We start from the raw sequence: 24,945 nt of genomic DNA on the forward strand, positions 1-24,945 counted from the left end.
TGGCTGACACCCCGACTTTGGCCGGGCAGAATGCTAAGCAGGGAAGCTGGACGAGCCCGTGGGGACCTCTCCATCCAGTCTTCCTCCTGCAGGACTGTGAGCTAACATATGAGGGATGGTTTAAGCAGCTAAGTTCGTGGTGATTTGTTACACAGCAAAGAAAATGAATACAGAGAGCGAATATTTGAATCAAGGCCTAACTCCAAAGCTTATGCTCTTCCCTCTCATCAAGGAGTGGGGATACCCCTCCGGCTCTGATTACTTTGAGCCACACGTGATACGGAGCCTGGAGCTCAGAACAATGGGACACGTCCCTGGCCTCAAGTGGCTTGTGCAGTGACTGACATGAAAATAAGTTATTGCAATGCAGTAAGATATGGCCCAGCAGAGGTAAAGCTCAAAGAGCTATGGGACCAGTGGTGAGCTTGGGGTTGCGGGGGGTGTGGGTGTTGTCCCCTTTCTGGAGTTTCCAGATTTTCTATAACAGGGAAGGCCAAACGTCCCACATCAAATGATTCATATAAGCTTGCAGTTTTTGATCTAAGCTGATTTTCATTGATTTTATTAGCAAGCTGTGCCTAATTCTACGAGAGCAATGTTACGGTCCGTCAATCCATGGTGCTGTAAATTTTAAACTCAAGTGTCAAAACTGAACCTGACGAAGATACCAGCTATGAGTCATTAGGGCAATGGTTTGGGGGCTCTGTGACGCCTGGAGGGTGGGGCCACATCTGAGGCCTGGCATGTGGCCCCTGGTGTCTGGCCGTGTCCCCTCTCCCCACCTTTGTGTCTTGTATGTATATTCTTCAGTCTCCAGGGTTGTGGGAAAGAATCTCATGGCTGTTTAGAATGACTCACACCAAAAATTAGAAATAAACAGATACCCCAAAGCACCAAGAAGCTCATCATTGGTTTGGACAAACCCCTGGTTGTCAGAAATCCTTCCAGACGATAAAATGAGAACAGGAAACCCGTTGATAAGAACAGCACAGAGAGCAGGCTGATTAGATAATGGTCCCAGGGCAGCAGCTTTTGTTCAATCAACGTGTCTTCCTCTATTGTCTTCAATAATGCTCTTCACTGAAATGCAATTTTGACATTTTTGCCCTCATTTCACTATGAAAAGCTATTTGGCAATATTATCAGGGGAGAGTGAATGGAAGTGATGTTGACCTTCACACAACAACCCTCCACCTTTCCCGGGGGTGCCCTCAGTTCTCACCCACACATGTGCATTTCCCCAAGGCTGTGATGACTCAGCAGTTCTACGGAAAGTGGAGATTCCAGTATCTGCTTGATTTGGGGATGGAGGTGGGTTGATGATGACAAAGACTAGCCTAGGAACCCAATCCCCAATATAACTACAATGCAAATTCAGATTGTTTTTTTCTTTTATATTCCTTTCCTCCCTGCCCACACCAAGTTTCAGTTTCTCAAGCATAATAACTACATTTATTATTACAAACTATTTGCTAGTGCTTTACAATACGTTCAGGGCTTTGTAGGCTGTCTCCACTCAAAACAATTCAGCAAGGAGATGCTGTTAAGCCCAATTTATTGAGGCTCAGTGACCTCACGCAGTGCAACTTAATAAATGGCGAGGCCACAACTGAAACCCCGGTGTGCTGGGTCCCAAAGCTCCGTCAACTATTCCCCACTGTCACTCGTGAACTTGGGCAAAGCCTTGGGGTGCAGCAATGTTGGGGAAAATGATTTTTTTCAAAGTAAATTAAAGGAATTAATTTCTACCTGCTTTCTGGGAAAAAAAATATATATATATACATATACATATACTGTAAAATGGAAGTCCTTTGTCTTTAGCAAGCAAAGAGAGAGAATATGTTCAAATCCATTCCCTTTTTTAAAAAAGGGGGGGAAAAAAAGGTATTTCCTTACAGCTTCGAATGAGCTGGAGAGTTTTTCTCACTCCCCTGAGACTTCAGGGATCAGTCCACCCCATGGGAATAAGGCAGCAGGGGCTGCTTTCCCTTCCCTCCTGTGTACCCCACCAAACCTCACACGTGGATGTGATTCTCCCCCTCACAGGCACAGGCACAGCTAAGTGAGAGTTAGGAAGTTATTTCAGACCAGAGTAATTCAGGTACAATTGTTCTGGATAATCTCTAAACCGAAAGCAAGTTAGGGGGACTTCCCTGGTGGTCTAGTGGTAAAGAATCCACTTTCCAATGCAGGGTACGCGGGTTTGATCCCTGGTCGGTGAACTAAGATCCCACATGCCTCGGAGCAACTAAGCCCGCGCGCCACAACTACTGAGCCCGAGTGCCTCAACGAGAGAGCCCAAGTGCCGCAAACTACAGAGCCCATGCACCATGGAGCCCACGGGCCACAACTAGAGAAGAGAAAACCTGCATGCCACTAGAGAGAAGCCCATGCACCCCAACGAGCGCTGCAATAAAGATCCCACATGCCGCAAGGAAGATCCGACGCAGCCAAATAAATAGATTTTTTTTTTGAAAAGAAAGCAAATTAGGGAATGAGCCTCAGCGCCTGCTGACGGTGAACTCACGGGCCTGTCGACAACCCAGCAGGCGAAGGCGCCCTGAAATGCTCTCAAGTCTGAGAGGCCCCAAGGCTGTGGAGGGCCTCCACCTGCCTGGAGTCACACGAAGATGCCAAGTTGTCTCAAAGCCAGGCGTCCAGACCCTGGCATTCTGAAGAAGGGACCAAGGCTAAGTGTCCACACTGCTTCAAGGAGAATTATTGCTCACCCCACCCCAGCTTCTGTCTAAAGAAGAAAATGTGAACTGGAAACCAGGAAGGGAAGACATGGCTGCCCAGCCTGCTATGGGAGATGCTCTGGGTCCACCCAGCCTCGGGTCAGCATGTGAGCGTGGAGGTGGGCAGAGGGGCCACAGGACAGGGCACACTGTCTCCCCGCCCCTGCCCGTTCCCTCGAGCCATGACTTATGTCTCCAGCAGGTGACATTACTTTATTCTTTCTGATAATAATTAGAGGGCAGGACCAGTGGAGCATGGACATGACTCCCAATCTGTGATCACGAAACTGCTGCTTCTGTTCTCTGCAGCAGAAGGTGGGGACGGGCTGGGCCAAACACGCTGCGCCCTTCCCCACCCACCCCAGCTGCTGACAGCAACTGGTGTCACAGGCCAGGCTGGGTATCAAATGGTGTCCCAGGACTTACCAGCAGCCACGGGGCTGCCTGGAGTCTATACTTAGCAACCTGTGCCGGCTGACACTGAAGGCCGTCACCCTAGCCGTGGCCGGTCGGGCGGGCCGTGGAAATGCCATGGGTTTCACAGACTGTGTGTGGATCGCGTGCCGCAAGAACCTGTGGCAGCTCAGGACGGAACTCGGGTGAAAGCCTGGGCTGAAGGAAGACAGAGACGCAAGCCCATACTTGGTGTCTCCGTCTAGCATTCTGTCTAGTCCTAGAGCACAGCATGGATCAGTCACGGCATTAACTGTGTCAATCAGTGCGGCCAGCACGCAAGGTCCATCGGCCGAACCTGGATTTCTGGTGCGTGAGCAGAGGTGTCCGCCAGCTTCCCTGGCTGGGGCTTAATTCAAGGGCCAGGATCCTTCCCCACAGATGCTTGCCTGGGAACGGGTCCCACCAGAGAGGCCAGAGGTGGACCCCCAGAAGCGTGTGGATGGTGACGTGGGACCCCGTACACCCCTCTGTGGCCAGGGCTCAGTGGGAGAGCTAGGAGAGAAGAGGCGGAGGAGCTCGGGGTTCCTACGGCAGCCCAGGCCGGGAGCCCCCATGCCTGCCGCTGGCAAAGGAGAACCTGACGGAGGTTCCTTCCTGCCTTCTCACCACCGATGGCGCTGAGGGAGAGGGAGGGGTGAGACTTGGATAATAATAGTTGGATATTCTGGGAGGCACAGGAGGGGCTAAGGCAGTAGGGGCCTGGGTCAGGCGCCTCCCGGGGTTTCCATGGGGATCAGCGGACAGCTTGGGGATACTGGCTTTGTCTGTGGACCAGTCCTGGACCTAGTCACTATCCCAGCCCTAGAAAATGAGAAAAAGCCCCTCCTGGGAGAAGTCGGCCCCTTCCGGGAGGGCGTCTCTCTACCACCTCCCAGCTAGCTGACCAGTACAGCAAAAGAAGGATCAGATGTGGTCCTTGGAACCCTCTTCACCTTGGGCCAGTTCCTGCCCCATCACTGGGCTTCAGTTTCATCATTTATAAAATGAGTGGGTTTGGCTAGATCAGATCAGTGGCTCTTGACCCTGGTGGCACCCTGGAATTACCTGGGAGGCTTTAAAACATGATCCTGATGCCCAGGCCCCGCCTCAGACCAATCAAATCAAAATTTCTGGGGGTGAGGACCATGCAGGCAAAAAGGCTGCAGGGCCTTAAGTCTGGCTAACGTAGCCCAGGGCAGAAAGGGTCTGAGAAGGCAGACCTGTCCTCTCATGAGCCCACACTCCTTCAACCCAACCCTAGCCTAGCTCAAGCTCCTAGATGTCCCAGGAGATATGCCCTCCTGTACACTGCGGCCTCCCTCCCTCCTAGGCAGAGTAGGGGCCCACAGAGCGGGAAGCCGGGTGGACCCTTCAGGGAGTGGCTGTCTCTGGCCTACGCATTAGTAGGTCTGGGCTTAAAAGCCTCAGAAAGTGGTGCGGAGGTGGAGGGATGCAGGAGAAGGGGATCAAAAAAGGGTGAGTGGGCTTCCCTGGTGGCGCAGTGGTTGAGAGTCCACCTGCTGATGCAGGGGACGCGGGTTTGTGCCCCGGCCCGGGAAGATCCCACATGCCGCAGAGCGGCTAGGCCCGTGAGCCGTGGCCACTGAGCCTGCGCCTCCGGAGCCTGTGCTCCGCAACGGGAGAGGCCATAACAGTGAGAGGCCCGCGTACCACAAAAAAAAAAGAAAGGGTGAGTGATGAGCATTTATTACTCATCTCCTGGGTGCCAGGCACTCTGTTAGATGAGCTATAGAGGTCAGCACATGCAGTCCTCATAACAGCCTGAGATGGATGATAAGGCTCAGAGAGGGTGGGTAACTTGTTCAAGGCCACACAGCCTGATTGATGAGGCTGAGGCATGGCCACCTCTGCCTCTTCACAGCCAGCTGGCTCTGCCTGCACTGGTGCCCACTGCTTTGCTCTATAAAGTGAGATCTTTTTCCCAGGCCAGAGTCTACCTGGCATCACAGGTAACAGCTGGCTTTCCAGACTCCACGCTGTGCCCTATTCCTATGCCCAGCCAGGGGGTGCACTCCAGCTGCGGGGTTAAAAGCAGCTGCAGGAGGCCTCCCAGTGGGTCTTCTCTCTACATTCCTTTTCAGTCCCCTCAGCGGGCCTGCCAGGCCCCCTCAGCCCCCCTCCTGCCCTCTGGAGGAGGCGGGTGCTCTCCAGCTCTGCCTGGGACCAGGTCTCCAGCTTCTGGCAGCATCTGCTCTCACCACAGCCACCACCATCATCCCAGGGGGCTGGGCCCACCCTCCGGGAAAACCTGTCTTGTGGCTGCCTCCCAGGTCCCATTCTTCCTCCCATAAATCCCGAGGTACCTAGTGCAGGAATTGGCACACTTTTTCTGAACAGGCCAGAGAGTGAGTATTTTCAGCTTTGCAGGCCATATGGTCTCTGTCACAACTACTCAATTCTGCCATCAGGGCACCAAAACAGCCATAGACAATATGGAAACAAATGGTTGTGACTATGTGCCAATAAAACCTTAAGTATGCACACAGAACCTTGAATTTCATATAATTTTCACATGTCATGAAATAGCCTTGTTTTGCTTTGTTTTGTTTTTCCTACCAGCTGAAAATGTGAAAAACATTTTTTAGTTCGAAAGCCTGTGTAAAAACCAGTGGTGGAGGCTTCTCTGGTGGCACAGTGGTTGAGAGTCCGCCTGCCGATGCAGGGGACACGGGTTCGTGCCCTGGTCCGGGAGGATCCCACATGCCGCGGAGCGGCCGGGCCCGTGAGCCATGGCCGCTGAGCCTGCGTGTCCGGAGCCTGTGCTCCGCAACGGGAGAGGCCACAACAGTGAGAGACCCGCGTACCGCAAAACAAAAAGAAAAAAAAAAAAAACAGTGCTGGGCTGGATTTGGCCCATAGGCTGTAATTTAGCAACCCCTGACCTCGTGGTTCATTCAGCCACTCAACAAACACACCTTAACTATGTTGGGCTCCACCCCGTGGTGGCCCTGGGTCTCACTGCTCCTTCCTGCCTGCCTCCCCCTGTGCTGACGTGTTTTCTCCCCATCCAATCCCAGCACACAATCAGCAGAAGGGGAACACAACGGAGAGGCAAGGCAGGCCCACATCTGCGATCTAGGCAGCCTACATTTTGTCAGCTTTCTCTGTGTCACCAACACACATTTCCAAAACTGCTCCTCCTGGATGCTGTTTGAAAATGGCCAGATGACCAGGATTAGAGAAACATACACACACCAGACACACACACACACACCCTAGGTTTGGGGCTGTGTGCTCCCCCCAATACATGCTACTCCCAAAATGGACAGAGGAGATGGGTGGGCTTCTGTAGCAGGGGGTTCTCTACCCCCAGGATGCTTGTTCACTGTGGGAAAGAACCCACTAGACTCTCCACAAGACTCCACAGTAACACTCAAACCAAAAATGGAATACTCTAAAACAAACAAACAAGAGAACATTCAAACGTTAAGACTGGGGTCCGGGTAGGAAGCGGGAGGGTTTGACGGCAGCCAAAGAGCTACACTAGCCCTTGGGTGACACTTGGCTTCTAGGCAACAGGCAGGTGGGGAGTCCCTCCTGTACGAGCAAGGCAGTGTGGAGGGGCCAGAGCTGGGGAAGCTGGAGGGGTCAGGGGCCTGGCACCACGTCAGCCCTGCTCCAGGGCAGCAGCTTCCCCAGACCTGCAGGCCCTCGTGGCGTCCCTTGTTGATACAGCAGATGGACGAGCAGGATGGCAGTGGGCCGGCAGCTGGGTGAAGAGGAGGGCCTCCGGAGGGGGGTGGTGAGCGTGCAATGGACCATCCCAACGGGGACACTTTTGAGACGGGAAGCGGGAGAGCTGTGAGGAACTGCCCAGGACGACAGCCCTGGCCAACTGGGATGCCCAGTGATCCTCTGCAGAGGGCGCAGGGAGCAGGGTCTGGTTTGAAACGCACCTCCCCAGCTCTCCTGGGGGTAAAGGCAACGACAGAAATAAACAGGGGCTCTCAGGTGTGACCATGTCTGCGGCCGGCTTTGTTGCTATCTCCCGCTTCCAGTTCTCCCCTGGACAAACATACCGGCCAAGTGAGGATGCCCAGAAAGTCTTCTCTGTCTCCTCAACATCCGCAGCATGAGGGCTCTGAGTGCTGCCAGTCAGGCCCCCCTGCCTGGCCCCACGGCACAGCACCCAGACTGGCAGACGGGCCTCAGGGCACAGCGACTTCTGGCACATGCCTGGCCCCAGCGGTGGTCTGGTGGGCCCTCCTGCAGGGCCAGGAGACAAATCACAGACCCCTCCACCAGAGAGGCACGTCCCAGTGTTCAGCGCACCGTCTGTCCTTTGGGGCTGTTTATCAGTCTGTCTGTCCAGGGCAGGGAGGGGGGATGAGCCAGCCTGTGGGACACGAGCCCAGAGCTGGAGACCTGAGAGGCAGGCTACTTGGCTGAGGACAGGGGCCCATTGTTTCAGAGCTGTCCCACAATGGCCAAGCGGGAGACAGATCTCTCGGGAGACCCTGGAGGGAGGCAGCCCCTCTCTGTAGTTTTCCAGAAACCCTGTAAACAACTCCTGCCCCATAGCAGCAACGGAGCCGGGACTCAAGCCAAGGAGGCCATCGCCAGAGCCATCAGGGGCTGAGGGCATGAAGAGGCCAATGTGTATTCATGAAGCTGGTGAAGAAGGAAGGAGAAAAACCTTTTCTCTGCCAAGGTCAATGGCAGAATTCAAAGGACCCTGAGAGACATTCTAGTCCAACACTCATTTTACAAAGGAGGAAACCGAGGCCCAGAGAGGGGAGGGGACCTGCCTGGGTCACCCAGAACAACAGCACCAGGACCAAGGCCCTGGTGACCTTGACCAACACCGGGGACCAACAGCAGGATGTACCGACCCCTGGGAGAGCTCACCATTTTCCACGGTGGGCATTCCTTACCCAGATGTAAAGGTGTCATTCCTTTACAGGTTTTCTGAGCTGCTCCAAGAGGTGAGCCAAAGGGAAGACTTCCCTGGGGTCTGCCCTGAGGATCTTTTCCAAAGGTGCTGGCCTAAGGGACACCATGCCATGTGCTCACCTCATGGGTCCAGAGCCCTCTGGAATCGAAGCAGTGGGGTTCTGGGCTCATGGCCTCACCTGGAGCCTGGCAAGTCCCTAATGTCTTGATGACCCAAAAGATGGTGGGTGGGCAGAAGTCCTCGGCTCCATGTTCTTGCCCACCCCGACCCATGCCCACTTCAGTGACACATCTTTCTCACTTTTGTAAAGAAGAAGCTAATCGCACATCACCAGCTACACCCAAACACCCAGGTTCTGAGCTGAGCGCTAAGTCCCACCCGGGGCTGTGGCACATTGATTCTCACTCAGCTTCTTGACATGCTTCCTCTTTTCACAACCCATCTAATCATAAATTAACAACTCCTGGTACTACGGCCATTTGTGAAGCGGCCTGGGCACAACTGCTTAGTTGCTAAGGGAAGTGAGGTTCAGAGAGATTAGGTTACTCACCTAAGACACAGCAAGTGAGCGATGGAGCCTAGATTGGACCCTGGTCCACGTACCTCCAAAGCTAGCACTCACAGCCTCTACAGGGCTTGGCCCCCCTTATCTGGTGGACCAGAAGCACTGAGACAGGGCTGGGCCTGCCTATACAACGCTGGTTTCTTAAGCTCCCGGCAGAAGAAATAGGTTCAAAACAAGTGTGTGCCCTGTTCAAACCAAAAGCACGAACGGGCCCAAAACCATTCACTAGAAGGGGAAGATCTATTTCAGTAAGATTCTGACGGGTCCCCACCAGCCACCTAACTGCAAAAAAGAAAGGGAATGAAATAATGAAGTGGAAGGCACGTGCTACCCCAATATGCTGATTTCTCCAGATGTGTTCTATATAGACAGCAAAGCAAGGACCCGGAGCCCAGCCAAACACACTCCTTCCAGGCTCTCATGCAAAGGCCACCTGATCCCAACCCCCAGTGCCTACCTCGCAACCCTCCAGCCCGCGCCGGTCCAGGCTTTGTGCTTTGCGCAGCACCACGGGTGGTGGGGTCCCTGTGCTCCTTGTAGCCTTGGCCATCACCCAGCTCCACAGGCAATGCATGACGAGGGGCCCAAGCCCAGGGTCCCTGGCTGCCCTGGTCCCTGGTGTGGTGTCCCAGGGAAGGAGGTAGGGAGAGGAGTTTCTGTTTTCATGACTGTAGTGAACAGTCACTGCAGCCAAAAATAGTCTGTGCCGGGGAGCTGGGGAGTCAGCACATACCTCCCGGAGCAGGTGCTGGGTGTAAGACACAGAGGCTCCAGCGGGCCTCGATGCAGGGGGCCGGGTGCGGGGCAGGGGGCCAGGCACCCAGGGTATCTGGGGTACCAGGCTGCAGACAGGGAGGTGTTCCCTGCCTCACTGCCCCCCTCCAAAGAGTCTGACCTGAGTCAACGAGGAGCACGATCATCTCCCTCCTCCTGGTGAATCATCTGGGGAAACCCCACCCCCGCATGAACTCCAGTTGCTTCCAATGCCCCTGCTGCTCTCACAGATTTGGGGCTGGGTGGCTTAGACACCCAAAGGAAGAGCCGTACAAACTACCAGCTATCAAAACACATAGAAAGGACTTCACTGGCTGCACAGTGGTTGGGAATCTGTCTGCCAACGCAGGGGACACGGGTTCGGGCCCTGGTCCGGGAAGATCCCACATGCCGCGGAGCAACTAAGCCCGTGTGCCACAATTACTGAGCCTGTGCTCTAGAGCCTGCGAGCCACAACTACTGAGCCCGCGAGCCACAACTACTGAAGCCCGCGAGCCACAACTACTGAGCCCGCGTGCCTAGAGCCCGTGCTCCGCAACGAGAAGCCACCGCAATGAGAGGCCTGCACGCCACAACGAAGATTAGCCCCCGCTCACCGCCACTAGAGAAAGCCTGCACGCATCAACGAAGACCCAACACAGCCAAACATAAAATAAATAAATTAAAAAATATATACTTAAAAAACAAAAACTCATAGAACTGTACACCAAAAACAGTGAACTTGACTATGTGTAGTTGGAAAAAAGAAATGTACAAAGTTTTATGGCTGGTTAGCAGTGGCTGGTGGGGTTGTGTGTGGGGGGGTTATTTTCTTTTTTGAGCTTTTCTATATTTTCAAATTTTCCTACAATGAACACTTGTAATTACTTTCAGTGAAATTTTTAAAAAGATGCTCAGGCATCACAGAGGGAATATACAACATGGTTCCATCCATGAGAATTTAAAGTGTGTGTGTTGTGACCCCAACTTTGGAGCCAGACTTCCTGGGTATGAATCCTGGCTCCCCCACTTACCATCTAGGTGACATCGGGTAAGTGACTGTCAGTTTCTCTATCTCTATCCTACACTGGGGATAAAAGCATTGCCTCCTGCTACAGACTAAACCCTTGTGTTCTCCCCAAAATTAGTATGCTGAAACCTAATCCTAATGTGATGATATTAGTGGGGTCTTTGGGATGTCATGAGTGTGGAGCCCTTAGGATGGGATTAGTGCCCTGATTTATCAAAGAGACACCAGAGGGCTGCCTGGTCCCTTCCGCCATGTGAAGCGACAGCAGAAAGACGGCCATCTATGAACCAGGAAGTGGATCTTCACCAGACACTGAATCTGCCGGCACCTTGATCTTGGACTTCTTTCTCAGTTGCCAGAACGGTGAGAAATAAATTTCTGTTGTTTTAAGGCTACCTAGCCCATTCTACGGTATTTCTGTTCCAGCAGCCAGAATGGAATGGAGTAAGACATCTCCCCAGAAGGTTATCAGGAGGACTGAACGAGATGCTCCATGTAAAGCTCACAGCTCAGTCCCAGGCACATTGGGAGCACTCACTAAAGAATCACAGCATAAATTCACGAATAAATGACATTTAAAAAAGAAGAAAAAGAAACGAAAAATCAACCAACAAAGGCCAACTGGAAGGAAATGCACCACAATGTTTCCATCACTTCCTCTTAGTAGTAAGATTATGAGGTAAACCATCAATAAACAGCAGTATTGTTTTCTTTAATTTCTATACTTTTCACAGTTTGAAAAGGAACATACATATAAATTACTGGATATTAAGAAAAAACAAAAAAACACCGTGAAAAGCCAAAAAGCAATCATCATCTCTGTGCAGGATTACAGATGACCTATTTTCTTTGCTTTTCTATACTTTCTAAAATAAATATTTATTACTATCATAGGGAAGAAAATGAGAAGTGTTATTAAAAACAAAAACTGAAGAATAGACTCACCTATTATATCCCAGAAACATGATCTCTGCAGAACCCCTGCCAGGGTCTGGGCCTTTGACAAACCACCTCTGAGCCTGAGGCCCTTTGCCTCCTACACAGACAGAGGAGTTCTGCTCACTGTTGGGAAAGGCGGGCACAACGGTCACCGCAAGGTCCCCCCCAGGGGAAAGCCAGGTGACCCATCCTCATGGAGAGCTCCTGGTGAAGGTGGAGGATGGGGAACTACAGTAGGAACAGTTATTGTTATCTAAGGGAGTGAGTGAGTGTCTGTGCATCTTTCTTCTGTCAGTGGGGCTCTCTTTCCTCCAAGACCCAATTCCCAAGTGTAGGTGGCCCTGACCCTTCAGGCTCGCCACTTTTCTGCCAAAGGGCTGAACCTATGACCTAGTTTGGGCCAACTGGAGTTCTCTGTCTTGTTAGCTCTGTGATTGGTTCTGATATGAGCACATGACCAAAGCCAAACCAATCAGAGCCTTCCCTGGGATTTTTCAGCTGCAGTTCTAGGGTAAGAAGCTCTCAATAGGAAACACCACTACTATGCTGAAAGAAAGTGAAGCTTAGCTGCTTGTGCCCTTCATGACTGCCATGTGGAATGGGCCTGTCCAAGAAGTGAGCTCTAATCGCATCATCTGAGCCCCTGCATCCAGACTTCCCTGGACTTTTATTACCTAAACTGATAAAAGCCTGTTTTCTTTAAGCTGGTTTATATTGGAACTTGCTACAGAAGAGTTCTAACTAGAAGTAGGAGAACATAATAGCTTTTACTTAGTAAGTGCTTACTAAGTGCCCTGGTACCATGTCATCCTCCACCTATTTATCCACCCATCCATCCATCCATCCAATCAATAGACAGCTACTGAATAGCAAGGGTGGGCCAGGCACCTTACTCAGCACAGGGGATACAGCAGTGAACAAAAAATATAGTCTCTTTCCTTAGGGAGCTTATATCCTATTAGGAAACAATAAAAAACAAATTCAAAAGTAAGTAACATACGTAATTGAGATTTGTGAATAAGTGCTAAAAGGAAACAGCATACTGAGACAAAGTGGTGGGTATGGTCGGTGGGGCGGGGCATGTAATTTTAGACAGGATGGCTTCTCTGAAGAGCTGACTCTTAAGCTCCTGTCAGAGGATGAGAAGGTGTTAGCCATGAGAGTATAGAAATTTCCAGGCAGAGGAAACAGAACACACAAAGGCCCTGGGCTATGACAGGAAACAACCTGACCTGTCCTAACATGAGGGGAAGAGTGCGGAGGGGCCAGAGGCGACACAGAAGGAGGCAGATACCGAATACTCCAGAGCCTTGAAGGTAATGGTGAGGAGTCTGGGTTGTATGCTGAGTGCAACAAGACACCAGTGAAGGACTGTACTCAGGAAAGTGAGGTGGTCGGATTGGGGTTTTAGGAAGAATCACTCTTGGCTCATGAACAATGAAACAGAGGGAAGGGCAAGAGTGAGACAAAGAGTGATGTCGGTGCTACTGCACAAGTCCATGCAGTAGCTAGGACCAGGGAGGTGGCAGAGGTGAAAAAGAAACACAGATGGATTGGGGATATATATTTGGAAATAGAGCTGGTGGGATTTGCTAGTCAACTGAATGTCGAGGTGGAGGAAGCAGAAGGAATCAGAAATGACTCCTCAGTTTCTAGCCAGAGCAGCTGACAGACGAGTTAACAGGCTCAGAGAGGTAAGGGACTTATCCAAGGTCATACCACTGGCAAGTGGCAGAGTTAAGCTTATGTCCGCCTCCCAACAGCAGGGTCTGGGCTGTCTAATTCCAGAGGTCACGCTCTTAAGCGATCTTTCTTTCTAATCTTGCTGCCTGCCCAAAGGCATATAGCTGGAAGCAAGGACCACTGAAATGTATAGGCTGATTTTTTTTTTAAAAAAAGAAGAGTAATGAGAGAAGACACTTTTTGCTTTAAGATAATTAAAACAGTGTGGTGGTGACACAAGAATTTCCCAATATCTAGCTGGGTAGATCTGTTCTAGAGCAATTTTGCCTTTGAGGCAGTCCCTGGAGAAGGTGGACAGCTGACAGCCCAGGAGCTAGTGGCCCCAGAGGAGGCTACAGGCACACAGTCTTGCTCAAGTCCAACCCGTTGCCAGTGGAAACCAGAGGCAGCTCAGGAACCCCAGGCCACAGCAGGCCATCGGCAGCCCCCAAAGTCCTCCCCAGAGACCCTTGCAATTCAACCTTCACTAGCTCAGATGAGAGAGTTCCTGAGACCTAAGAGACCAAAACTCTTTGGATAATCTTATTTAGATTCAGTCATTCAACAAGAACACCTATTACACGCCAGGCACTGGCAATAGAGCAGTGAACAAGACAGCCAGGTCCCTGCCCACATGGGACTTTCGGTCTCGTCAGTTTTCGTTGGGCTTGGCAGCCCAGAAATCTAAAGGACTGAGGAGATGGGCTCACTATTCAAAAATGCCAACCAGTACGGGCTAAGCAGAGCAGTCATCGCATGATTTCTCAGATTTCTAGGAATCAGGCGCACCTCCTCACTCAAAGCTTAAAAGAGGGCACTTTGGTTCGTGATCAGAAAAATAAATCAATGGGAAGGAGTGACATCTGCAAGTCCTGTAAGGACAGGAACTCACAGGCAATGCCTAGAGCAGCATCTGGCACACAACAGGAGGTAAGCGCACGTTCACTGGGCAAACGCATGATTGGACAAATAGGAGAAAACGTGAGCACGCCCTCAGCTCTGTGTCTCCCCCACGTTTCATCCTGTCCTCCCTCGGGACGTCAGTCTGCTTTGCCCCGTAGTTATTTGGAGACGTGTACATCCCACCACCCTGTAAGCCCTCCAGGGCAGACTGCACTCTGTTCATCAATGAATCCCCTGGGGTAATTAATCTGGGTACCTGGCACAAGGTAAGTGATCATTGGACGTAGAACAAATGGATGGAAAGGAAAGAAAGAAGGAGGGGATTGAGGAAAGGAGGAAGGACAGAGGGAGGGAGGAAGAGAAAGGAAAAATGGGGGAGGGGAGGAAGGCAGGAGAAAAGAAAAGAAAGAGATTGAGAGAGAGGGAGAGGGTGGGGGAGGAGGGGGGGAGGGGAGAGGGAGGAAGACTGGAAGAAATAAAGATCAATTCAATTACACAACTACATACAATAGCCCCAGGCTGAGCTATTCTGGGTATGACGTCAGATGACAAAATCTGTCAGGGGGGGCCTCCCTGGTGGCGCACTGGTTGAGAGTCCCCCTGCCGATGCAGGGGATACAGGTTCGTGCCCCGGTCTGGGAGGATCCCATATGCCGCGGAGCGGCTGGGCCCGTGAGCCATGGCTGCTGAGCCTGCGCATCCGGAGCCTGTGCTCCGCAACGGGAGAGGCCACAACAGTGAGAGGCCCTCGTACCGCAAAAAAACAAAAAACAAACAAAAAAAAAATCTGTCAGGGGAAGGAAGCCTGGATCTGGAGTCACAAGAACGTGAGTTTGAATCCTGACCTGCCTGTCGGCTCTCTGTGTGACGCTAACATGTCACTCAACATCTCTGAGCCTCGGTTTGCTCAGCTATAAAGTGGGGATCATAGTGTTTCTCCCGCGGCCCCCACCCCCCACCCAAGGTATCAGGATTAAAGAGGATGGTATCTATAAAATGCTGCCTTGTAGTTTGCCCTCTTCCTCCCATATCCCGACTTCAGGTCTTCCCCCGACTGGTTAGGTGATGCCCACATGCCAGTCCACCACGCAGGCCTCCACCTCCCAGCCGCTCTGGGCTGGTACTGAGGTCAGCGCCCAAGATCTCAATTCCTCAGTATGGCGGCAGCCCCAGGCCGGTGGGGCTGATTGTTGGCCTGGATCCCTGCACGTGGCTGGGTGAGGGTGTGTGCTGCATTCCGGGGAGGCTCCCAGATGCCAAAGAGCAAGGCTGTCAGGATGGCGGGGCCTCTGGCTCCCAAAGGGAGAGGGTGGGGACGGGAAGAGGGATGTGAGGAGACGCTAGGAGTGAGGGTGGCAGGATTCACGTCTATTAAAGCTGAACCCGGGAGCCAAATACCGGTTCACTCTTCTGGTCTAATCTTACACAGCCTCCTGCTCCACAAGGCCTGCATCCCGGGGCCCACAGAGCTAGAGCCACTCCCAGCCAATGGGAAACCAAGATGGTGGCAGAGGTGAGGCAGCTTTCTTCCCCGTCCCCAGGAGAAGGCCTGACTTTACACATGGGAATGCACAGACAGAGGAAAGGGGAAAGAGAATCCTGCCTAGTCGGGGCCACCACAAAAACCCCTTACCGGACCCGCCTGCATCTTCAGTTCAAAACACGCCACCTGGGGGCTTCCCTGGTGGCGCAGTGGTTGAGAGTCCGCCTGCAGATGCAGGGGACACGGGTTCGTGCCCCAGTCCGGGAAGATGCCACACGCCGCGGAGCAGCTGGGCCCGTGCGCCACGGCCGCTGAGCCTGCGCGTCCCGGGCCTGAGCTCCGCAACGGGAGAGGCCACAACAGTGAGAGGCCCGCGTACCGCAAAAAACAAAAACAAAAACAAAACACACCACCAGCGAGACCTTATTCAGGGAGCCTGTGGCCCATGGAATCCAGCCTCCGCTCACCCACGCTCCCTGCTAGCACTGATCCCAGCCAGCGCTTGCCACTTCCTTTAACAACTACCAACAGGGAAATTGCTGAAGAAAAAAAAATGGCTCCATGCCAGCAGGCTCTGAAATCATTTCCCCAGCTGCAGCCAGAACATGAAGCTGTGATTTTTAGTTTTTAACCTATAGATGGGGAAGGGGGTGGAGATAGTCACAGCCTGTGACTCTAGATGCCCGGGGAAGGGGCCCTGCCTCTAAACTCAGTCTCCTGCTCACTCCCTCGTCCCGAAGGCCCCCCAACCCTCCAGACCTGCTCCCCACTCCTCACCAGCCAGGGGCACTGTCTCACCTTCCACCCACCCCCCACCAGCCCCGATGAATCCAGCCTTCTCACTAGGAGGGGTTCTACTTTCCTTCAAACAATCCTAACGTTCTCCGTCTTCCTCTCTCATGCACACGCTCTTCCATGATCTCCCAGATAAAACCCCAACCCCTACGCTCCACTCATGGAGAGATCCACGAACTAACCCTGTTTCCTCACCGACCTCCTCCCGGACCAGCCCTTTGCAAACACTTCCTGTGAGGACGGCACCAGCTTTCTGAGACCCAGACCCCAGGGTCTTTGCAGTTACTGTTCCCTCCCTCCGTCTAGTGTGTCCTTCCCATTCCCGCCAGGCTAGCCCCCGGCTAGCACCCACGGAGAGTTTGCCCGCGTGCTTCCACAGACCCCAGGCTGGCTTCCGTCCGGGCACTCGGTGCCAGCTGTCGATCGTGCATCTCCCCCAAGCCTCAGAGCTCCTGGCACTGGGGAGAGCGTGGTTGGCATCCCGGCTCTCAGCACACGGCCTCACCAGCACGGGCTCCAGACCTGTGCTGCCCAATCACAGCAACTGCCAAATGGCTATTTAAATCAAAATTCAGGGGCTTCCCTGGTGGCGCAGTGGTTGGGAGTCCGCCTGCCGATGCAGGGGACGCGGGTTCATGCCCCGGTCTGGGAAGATCCCACATGCCGCGGAGCGGCTGGGCTCGTGAGCCATAGGCCGCTGAGCCTGCATGTCCGGAGCCTGTGCTCCGCAACGGGAGAGGCCACAACAGTGAGAGGTCCGCATACGGCAAAAAATAAAAATAAATTTAAAAATAAATAAATAAAATAAATAAATCAAAATTCAGTATGATAGAAACAAATTTTAATTTCACTTTCTCCGTTGCACTACATATATTTCAGGTGTCCCCCGCCGGGCCACATGTGGCTGGTGGCTACCACACTGCAAAGGACAGAATAGAATGTTTCTAGCATCACAGAAAGTTCTATTGGACAGTGTCACTCTAGACAAAGGACTGATGGTTGGGTGAATACAGGAAGGCATCTCCAGAGCTGCCCGTCTCCAGCATCCACAGAGGAGGGAGGAGTCAGTGGTCACACAGGTCAGAGTGCCTGCAGCAGGCTCTGGAGCCACGGAGGGCCGAGATGTGGCCCCGGTGGGAAGAGGAGGAAGAGTGCAGAGTCCCTTCATCCACACCAGAAACCCAGAAGTGCCACACCACCCTGCGGCCACTTCCACGTCCGTCCCCTCTCTTCATCCAGCGGGAGGGCATTCTTTCCAGGAAACTGTATGGCCACAAACTGGTGACCACAATCTAAGGACAAAGCTGAAATACTATTTAGATAACCCTAGAGGCCCAGGTCCTGGGAAGGTGATTTTGAAAAGGAAGGAGGAGGTTATACATGGATACATGGCTACACACATATATGAGGCAGGTATTTTCCTGCGGGAAAAATTAGAGCCCCAGTCACGAAGCTATGAAGCCTCAAGATCAGCAGAGAACTCAAAGAGGCTGAAGAGACAAGTCCCATCACACAAAGACCATCCCCAGAGGCCTCGGGGAGCAGCCCTGGGGCAGATCATCTTGGGGGTATTGACTACACCAATGCACCCCCATAGCTCAGCACAAGGAAATTGCCAGACTTCATGGATTTTGATCCCTTCCCCAAAAAGCCAGACAGAAAAAGGACAGGTAGAGACCCCGTTTTCAAGTCTGGCATCCCCAGCCTCCATCCCACTGTGACTTTCGCTCATTCCTCAGTCACTTTTCACCAGCAAATATCTGCCAGGGCTTCCCATATGCCAGGTGCCATGCTGCTGGGCACCTGGCTTCTTCTAGGCATGAGCTGATGCCTTCTGTGTGGGCCTCTATGTGCACACGTGGACACCCCTCCAACACAGCGATTCCTAAGATATCACAGAGCAATCCAATCTCTTCCCACTCTATTGCTAAAGAAGAATGAGGTGGGTTTGCATGGATTAACAAAGAGGTGAGATTCAGACTAAAACCCACAGGATGGTGTATATTCTATGATCCCATTTTAACATCTAAAAAAAAAAAAAAGAAAAAGAAAAGGAAATTTGGATGTGAATAAAAACAATGTGGTACCCTGGATTGGAACCTAGAACAGGAAGAGGACAGTAATGGAAAAACTGGTGAAATCCAAATGGAGTCTGGAGTTTAATTAGTAGTCATGTACCAATGCCATGTTCTGAGTTTCCACGAATGTACCGTGGTAACGTATGATGTTAATGATGGGGGAAGCTGGGTAAGGGGTACATACGGGAACTCTGCATTCTCTCTGCACCTTTTCTGTAAATCTAAAACTATTCCAAAATAAAACATTTATTTAAGAAAATAAACAATGATTTCAATGACATTCAGACGTCAAAGGATTCTGTCTGTGAGGTCAACTTTGGAAAGGCATGGGGCTTTCATGCTGTTTGGAACTTTGGTTTCTGAAATTTGCACCTATTCTAGAACCAATTCTGGCTGAAAGCACACAGGATGCATCAAGGCCTAGCAGGGTGGGGTGGGTGCCAGTCAGAGTCCACACAACTGCCGGGGTTAAGAAACAGAACAAGACAGGCCAACGCCCCAGGGCTGGCCTTGAAGCCAGGGAGCTACTCTAACTCTGCTCCCGCCCCTCCACGGCAAGGAGAAAGTCTAAGGAACACAGTGCGTGAAGCCAGCTCCTCCCCGGTCAGAAGGGGCTGGGATTTCTAAAGGAAACAGCCTTCTTTCAACCTTCAGGACACTCTGGCCCATAGCCCAAGAACTGCCATGAGATCTGGGGGGAAGAAAAAGACTAATTTTGAGAAGAAGGGTCTGGGGAGTCTGGGGGAAGATGGAGTGACACCTGGCCAGTGTCTCCTTGTGGTTCTTAAAACCCAGGCAGCCTGGCCTGCCCTCCTCCTGCTCCCCAGCCACTCTGGCCTCATCTCCTCCAGCCCACCGGTGATGGTGACGATGGTGGTGAGGATGCCAATGGTGGTAAGGATGACCACGTGTGGCCCTTGGGACCAGCAGGAGGTGGGAGGCGGACACTGGGCCTGCCTCCAGTTGTCCCACGTGCTGCCTTCTGTCTTAAGCCCTCTGCCAACTCCCACTGCCTCTTGATTCAGAAAACTGCCCCGCAGCCAGCCCCTGTTTCCATCCACTCCCCTGATGGCTATTGACAGCTGCCTGGTGTACAAGCCTCCGACAGTCTCTGCTGGGTCTGACTCTCACTCAGGAATAATGGCAGCTGAGGATGAGGTGAGGAAACTGCCTTCATTTTCCCTCTTCCACCCCAGCAAACACCACAGTGCCTCGAAGTGCTTGACCCTCACAACTGCCTCAGCGAACACATGGCACATGGGTTACTCCCCCATTTTACAGAGAAGGAAACTGAGGCTTAGGGAGGTTAAGGGTTTGGCCAGGTTCCCAGAGCCAGGCCAAGAACCCAGGCATTTCTAAGAGGCAGGAGAGGGACGTGGCAAAGAGCGAGGACTCAGTGAATACACGGCACTTGTACTACACGCCAGGTGTGCTCTCTATATGTCAGCTTTGAGGCAAAATGAGCAGGAGACCCTGAGGGGTCCCAGGAGCCCTTTAGTCATGGTGCAGACTCATAATCAGACTACAGAGGCCTCCCAGCAAGAGACTGGTCAGGCATTTGGAAGCACAACCCCTTAATAAATGAAAGGTGGTCCATAAGTCAGAAGGGCCCCCTGGGGCTCCGGCCTTCCTGGAGAAGGCCCCCTCCTCTGGGAGCACCAACTCTCCCAGGGGTCTTTCCAGAGGCTGACTCATGGGCAGCCAGGCATGACTGGGAAGATGGATCTTTGGGGCTATAGTCCCAACAGTGGCCTACTGTACAGGCTTTAAAAGCCAGACCCTGGAATAACCTGTCACCACCCACTCAGGACCAAACCCTTGACTCAGGGGACATCCACCATGTCATGATGAGATCCACCCTTCCTCCCTTCTTCTCAAACAGTCATCACATGAGGCCCAACACTCAAAGGGGATTCTGTGACCAACAACCAGAGCAGGCAGGTCCCTGTCTCCCGGAGCTTGTACTCCAGCGGGAGAGAGGAGATGGACCCCGAGCAACAAATAAGTTACATAAACTCCAGAAAGTGACTGGTGCCCTTGAGAAAATCAGCCAAGGTGCATTGGTAGAAAATGGAAGATAGGAGTGACCTTTAGGTCACATCATCAGGGAAGACTGCTCGGAGGAAGTGACCATAGACCTGACACTAGAATGATGTCCACGGGATCAGCCTAGGAAAGTGCACTCCAGAGAGCGGGAGAGTGGGTGCAAAGGTCAAACCAGAGGGAGCGAAGGGGAGGGTGAGCGAGAGCAGGTGGGGATGGGTGGGTGGGGAGACAGATGGAGAGATGTAGAGAGATGAAGTTCATTATACGTATTATGTGTTATTATACATATACATTATACATATAATGTGTTACATGTACGCGGAACTGTTAATAATGCCCAAGGTACCTCCAGCTCACAAAACAGTTTCCCTCAACCTTCACATGGACCAACTCTTTTCTGCCAGTTTCTTCTTTTTTTTTTTTTCTAATTTAATTTATTTATTTATTTTTGGCTGCGTTGGTCTTCGTTGCCACGAGTGGGCTTTCTCTAGTTGCGGCGAGCGGGGGCTACTCTTCCTTACAGTGCGTGGGCTTCTCATTGCAGTGGCTTCTCTTGTTGCGGAGCACAGGCTCTAGGTGCACAGGCTTCAGTAGTTGCGGCACGCAGGCTCAGTAGTTGTGGCACACGGGCTTACTTGCTCCGCGGCATGTGGGATCTTCCCGGACCAGGGCTTGAAGCCGTGTCTCCTGCATTGGCAGGCGGATTCTTAACCACTGCACCACCAGGGAAGTCCCTCTGCCAGTTTCTTAAAAGCTGGCATATGCCACAAATATGAGGGCCACTGGGGCCGGGGCCAGGGCCGGGAGCATGTAAGGTGCTGAGAGCGCCCCTGTGGGTCCCCCCCATTCATTCCCATCTTCTTCCACCCCCTTCCCCAAACCTTTTATGCTCATGTCACCTCCTGTCCTGGAATCTCTCCTAGGGAAAATTCTTAAATACACAAATAGCTTCCTAAATAATATTAACCACCATGTTATATATGATAGTCAACAACTGGAATTAACCTCTGCCTGGTAAACTACAGCACATACACTTCAACATTATGCATCCACTTAAAAAAAGGCTGGGGGTTACTAAGTGTGAAAATACGGGAAAAACAGGCTGGTTAGCAGGTCAAATGATAAGAGCAAAATATAAAATTGTTTATTCAGGATGGTTTAAACCAGTGTTGCCCTAGAGAAATATAATGCAAGCCACACACTTAAATTTTAATTTTTGAGCAGCCACATTTTAAAAAGTAAATATCTATGAAGGTAATTTTAATCACATTTTATTTAGCTTAATATATCCAAAATAGTGTCATCTCAACAGATTAAAATTTTAAAGTTGTTAATATTTCTTTTTTCTGTATCAAGTCTTCATTCAGCACATCTTTGAATTTATACCTTTGAAATCATAACACATCTCAGTGTGGACTTGCCACATTCCAAGTCACAATATTAGCTACCTTACTAGACAGCACAGGTCTAACCCACTAGAGATTTTTTAAAGACTTAACTATTAGGGTAAAAAAAAAAAGACTAGAAGGAAAAATCAAAATCTTAATGATCACAGATTTTTCTCTGAGTAGTGGGAATATGTATGTGATTTTCCCCCTCCCTTTTCTGTTTTCCAAAGTGTAAATGAATAAGTATAAAATGAATTCATATTACTTTTAAAACAATAGCAAGAGTCCATCTTTTTAATTTTAGAAGAGAAGTAAAGGATTTAAAAGACCTGGCTGGGTGAATCACACCTGCCAAGCATTGATTTATTGATGCCCCGTGAGAGCTGTCCTGGACCCCTGACCCTCTCCATGCAAACTGGTTGATTGGTTAGTGGGTAGGTGGGTGGGTAGGTTGGATGGATGGCAAGAGAGAACAAAGGAAGGAAAATAATATATTACTGCAGTTACAGGAGAAAACTAAACTCAGACCCTTGCTTCCAAATTCCAAAGCTATCATTTACTAGCCGTATGATTTTAAAGTTATTTGACCCTTCTGTGCTTTAATTTTCTCAAGTATAAGATGGCAATAATGGGGCTTCCCTGGTGGCGCAGTTGTTGAGAGTCCGCCTGCCAATGCAGGGGACGCAGGTTTGTGCCCCGGTCTGGGAAGATCCCACATGCCGCAGAGCTGCTGGGCCCGTGAGCCATGGCCGCTGAGCCTGCGCGTCCGGAGCCTGTGCTCCGCAACGGGAAAGGCCACAACAGTGAGAGGCTCGCGTACCGCAAAAAAAAAAAAAAAAAAAAGGCAATAATGATAGTGACTCCTTCACGGGGTTTTGTGAGGATGAAGTGAGATTCTCTGCACAGAGTGTTTAACACAGTGTCTGTTGCATAGCCAATATTTCCAGAAATGTCGGCTGCTGTCCTCACGGCGAACCTATGAGTGCTGTGGTCAGGCTGTCTGGCTCATAAAGCGATGGCACCCAGGACACATACTAGAGCCACATGTACCCTGAGCCCCTCCTGTTGCTGCCATCCCCCCACATCCCTTTCCTGAGTATTGAGCACTAGCCACAGTGGAGCTGGTCCTCGGGTTTGTGTGTGGTCCCTTTGCTTGACTACCCCCCCATGCCCCACCCCCAGACCCCAATTCCCCACAGCCCGGTCCACGTACCTGTACCACCTCCGGCCTCACGTTAAAGATGTACAGCCAGTCGCTGAAGCGAGGGTAGCTGTTGAGCTCCGGGGTCCTCTCGCTGGGAGCCACGCTCAGCTTGCACTGCCGCTGCTTGCAGATGTACCGAACCAGCTTTGCCTGTGGGAAGTCCAGGAAAGAAAAGTGGGTTCATTCTGGGCACGTGTACATGGCAGCCCTGAGCATGATATGGGGAGCTCTGGCAAACGCAAGCCGTGTGCTAAGGACAGGGGCCTGCCAGGTGCCCCCTCTGCTGCCATTCTAACGGGGTGAAGCAGGAAACCCTAGAGAACCACCCATCACCCGTTACCCCACCCACGGCTGGCTGGCACGGCCTCCCCCTCGGGACCACACTCTTCGGAGAGTAACTGCCGAGACTGGGCAGAAGACAGAACCGGCTTAAACCGGGAGAGGATGAGTAACCTTCCACTTAGGCTGCTTCCAGCCTAGAGTCAGATTGTCTGGGCTGGGATCCGAGGGCTCAGACACACCCTAGCCCTGTGACCTTGGACAAGCTACTTAACACCCCGCCCCCAGGAAAGCCTCAGTTTCCTTCACCAGAAAATGGGGGTAATAATAGAACCTCCCTCTCTGGGGGGGCAGAGAAGAAATGAAGCACTCGGTGTGTGCCTGGCACATAGCACACACACCGTGAGTGCTGGCCAGGCCTGTGTGCTGTGGCATGGCTGGCAAAGGTCCCTGATTTGGGTCCACCAAGACCCATCCCTGAAATGTATGCAAATTTCAGACATGTGAATCTGTGCATTTTCCAGGGAAGCGTGTCCACAGCTTTCAAAAGAGTCTCAAAAGGCTAAAACTTCAAAAGACTAAGGGTAAATTAAAGTCAGACTAGTATTCTCTTTGACAAACGCTGGGCCCCGACCAGCCGGGTGCTGATGGATGCAGAGGGGCAAGACCTGCAGCGCGGGCGCAGCGGGGGCTGATTGAGAAGGTGGAGTGGACTTGAACAGATGGAGATGAGCGCACAACCCAAAGCGGACCAGGCTCGGCTGAGGCCCAGCGACCCAGGGACCCGTTGAGAGCTTCCCCCAAAGGCAGGCACCACCTTCAAAGTCTTGGACAAAGGAACCCTTGCCATTGGAACCACTTCCCAAGACCTGCTGCCCGCTGCAGGGTTTTTGCCCTTGTTAATTCATTCCTTTTTCTTTCATCTGTAAATATCTCAGTATAGTTTCTCTAAAGAGTAAGGATTCTTTTTGTTAGCACAGTTGCAATGCTAAAAAATAATTACTGATATTTAATCATTTAAAATTTCAAATACTTAGAAAGCCTCCCAATTTCCAAACAGGAGCTCTCGACCATTTTTGGACCATGGACCCCTTTGGCAGTCTGGGGAGGTCCCTGATCCCTTTCTAAGAATAATGCTTTTAAATCCATAAAACAGAACATTAGGATTACAAATGAAATCAATTATATTTAAATATACTTATCAAAGTATTACTTAAAATTGTGATAGAGTACTATAAGCTTCTTTATTAAAGCATCAAACAATATCTAGCAACGGGTCTCATACCTTTGAAGTTGTGACAAGTATAAACTGCTTTTTCAGATAGCCCCACAACGGTCACGTGATATGAAAACAGCTGTGATTTCTACTCGTGACCAAGCCGCACATATTTGCTAAGATGGCTGTGCCTTGTTGCCTCCATTCAAATTGAACAACATACTAAATTTCAGATAAGGTTAATGAAAAAAAAAGAAGGTACAATTCTTTTCCCCTCCAAATTCATGGACCCCCTGAATTCTATCCACAGACCCCAGGCTAAAGAAACCTTATGGCTAGAGGGATATGAGGTGTGAAATGAGACTCATAATAACAACAAAACCATTGTTTCTACATCAGTCTTTCTGAAGTTTCCCCCAGAAATGTATCTGGTCCCAGGCTCACAATCTGCTAGAC

At 51.3% G+C, this 24,945-nt stretch overlaps 1 protein-coding gene across 2 annotated transcripts in view; it reads right to left on the reverse strand.

The window, feature by feature from the left end:
- The window catches only part of KSR1 (kinase suppressor of ras 1), a 141,795-nt gene that overhangs the window by 38,338 nt on the left and 78,512 nt on the right, over window positions 1–24,945 (reverse strand). For both annotated transcript variants that reach the window (XM_060080639.1, XM_060080640.1), the window contains exon 2: window positions 23,004–23,144. In XM_060080639.1, coding sequence (XP_059936622.1) covers window positions 23,004–23,144 — 141 coding nt within the window. The remainder of the gene's footprint in view (window positions 1–23,003; window positions 23,145–24,945) is intronic.

The sequence above is a fragment of the Mesoplodon densirostris genome, chromosome 18 (assembly GCF_025265405.1).
Source record: "Mesoplodon densirostris isolate mMesDen1 chromosome 18, mMesDen1 primary haplotype, whole genome shotgun sequence".
Taxonomy (NCBI): domain Eukaryota; kingdom Metazoa; phylum Chordata; class Mammalia; order Artiodactyla; family Ziphiidae; genus Mesoplodon; species Mesoplodon densirostris.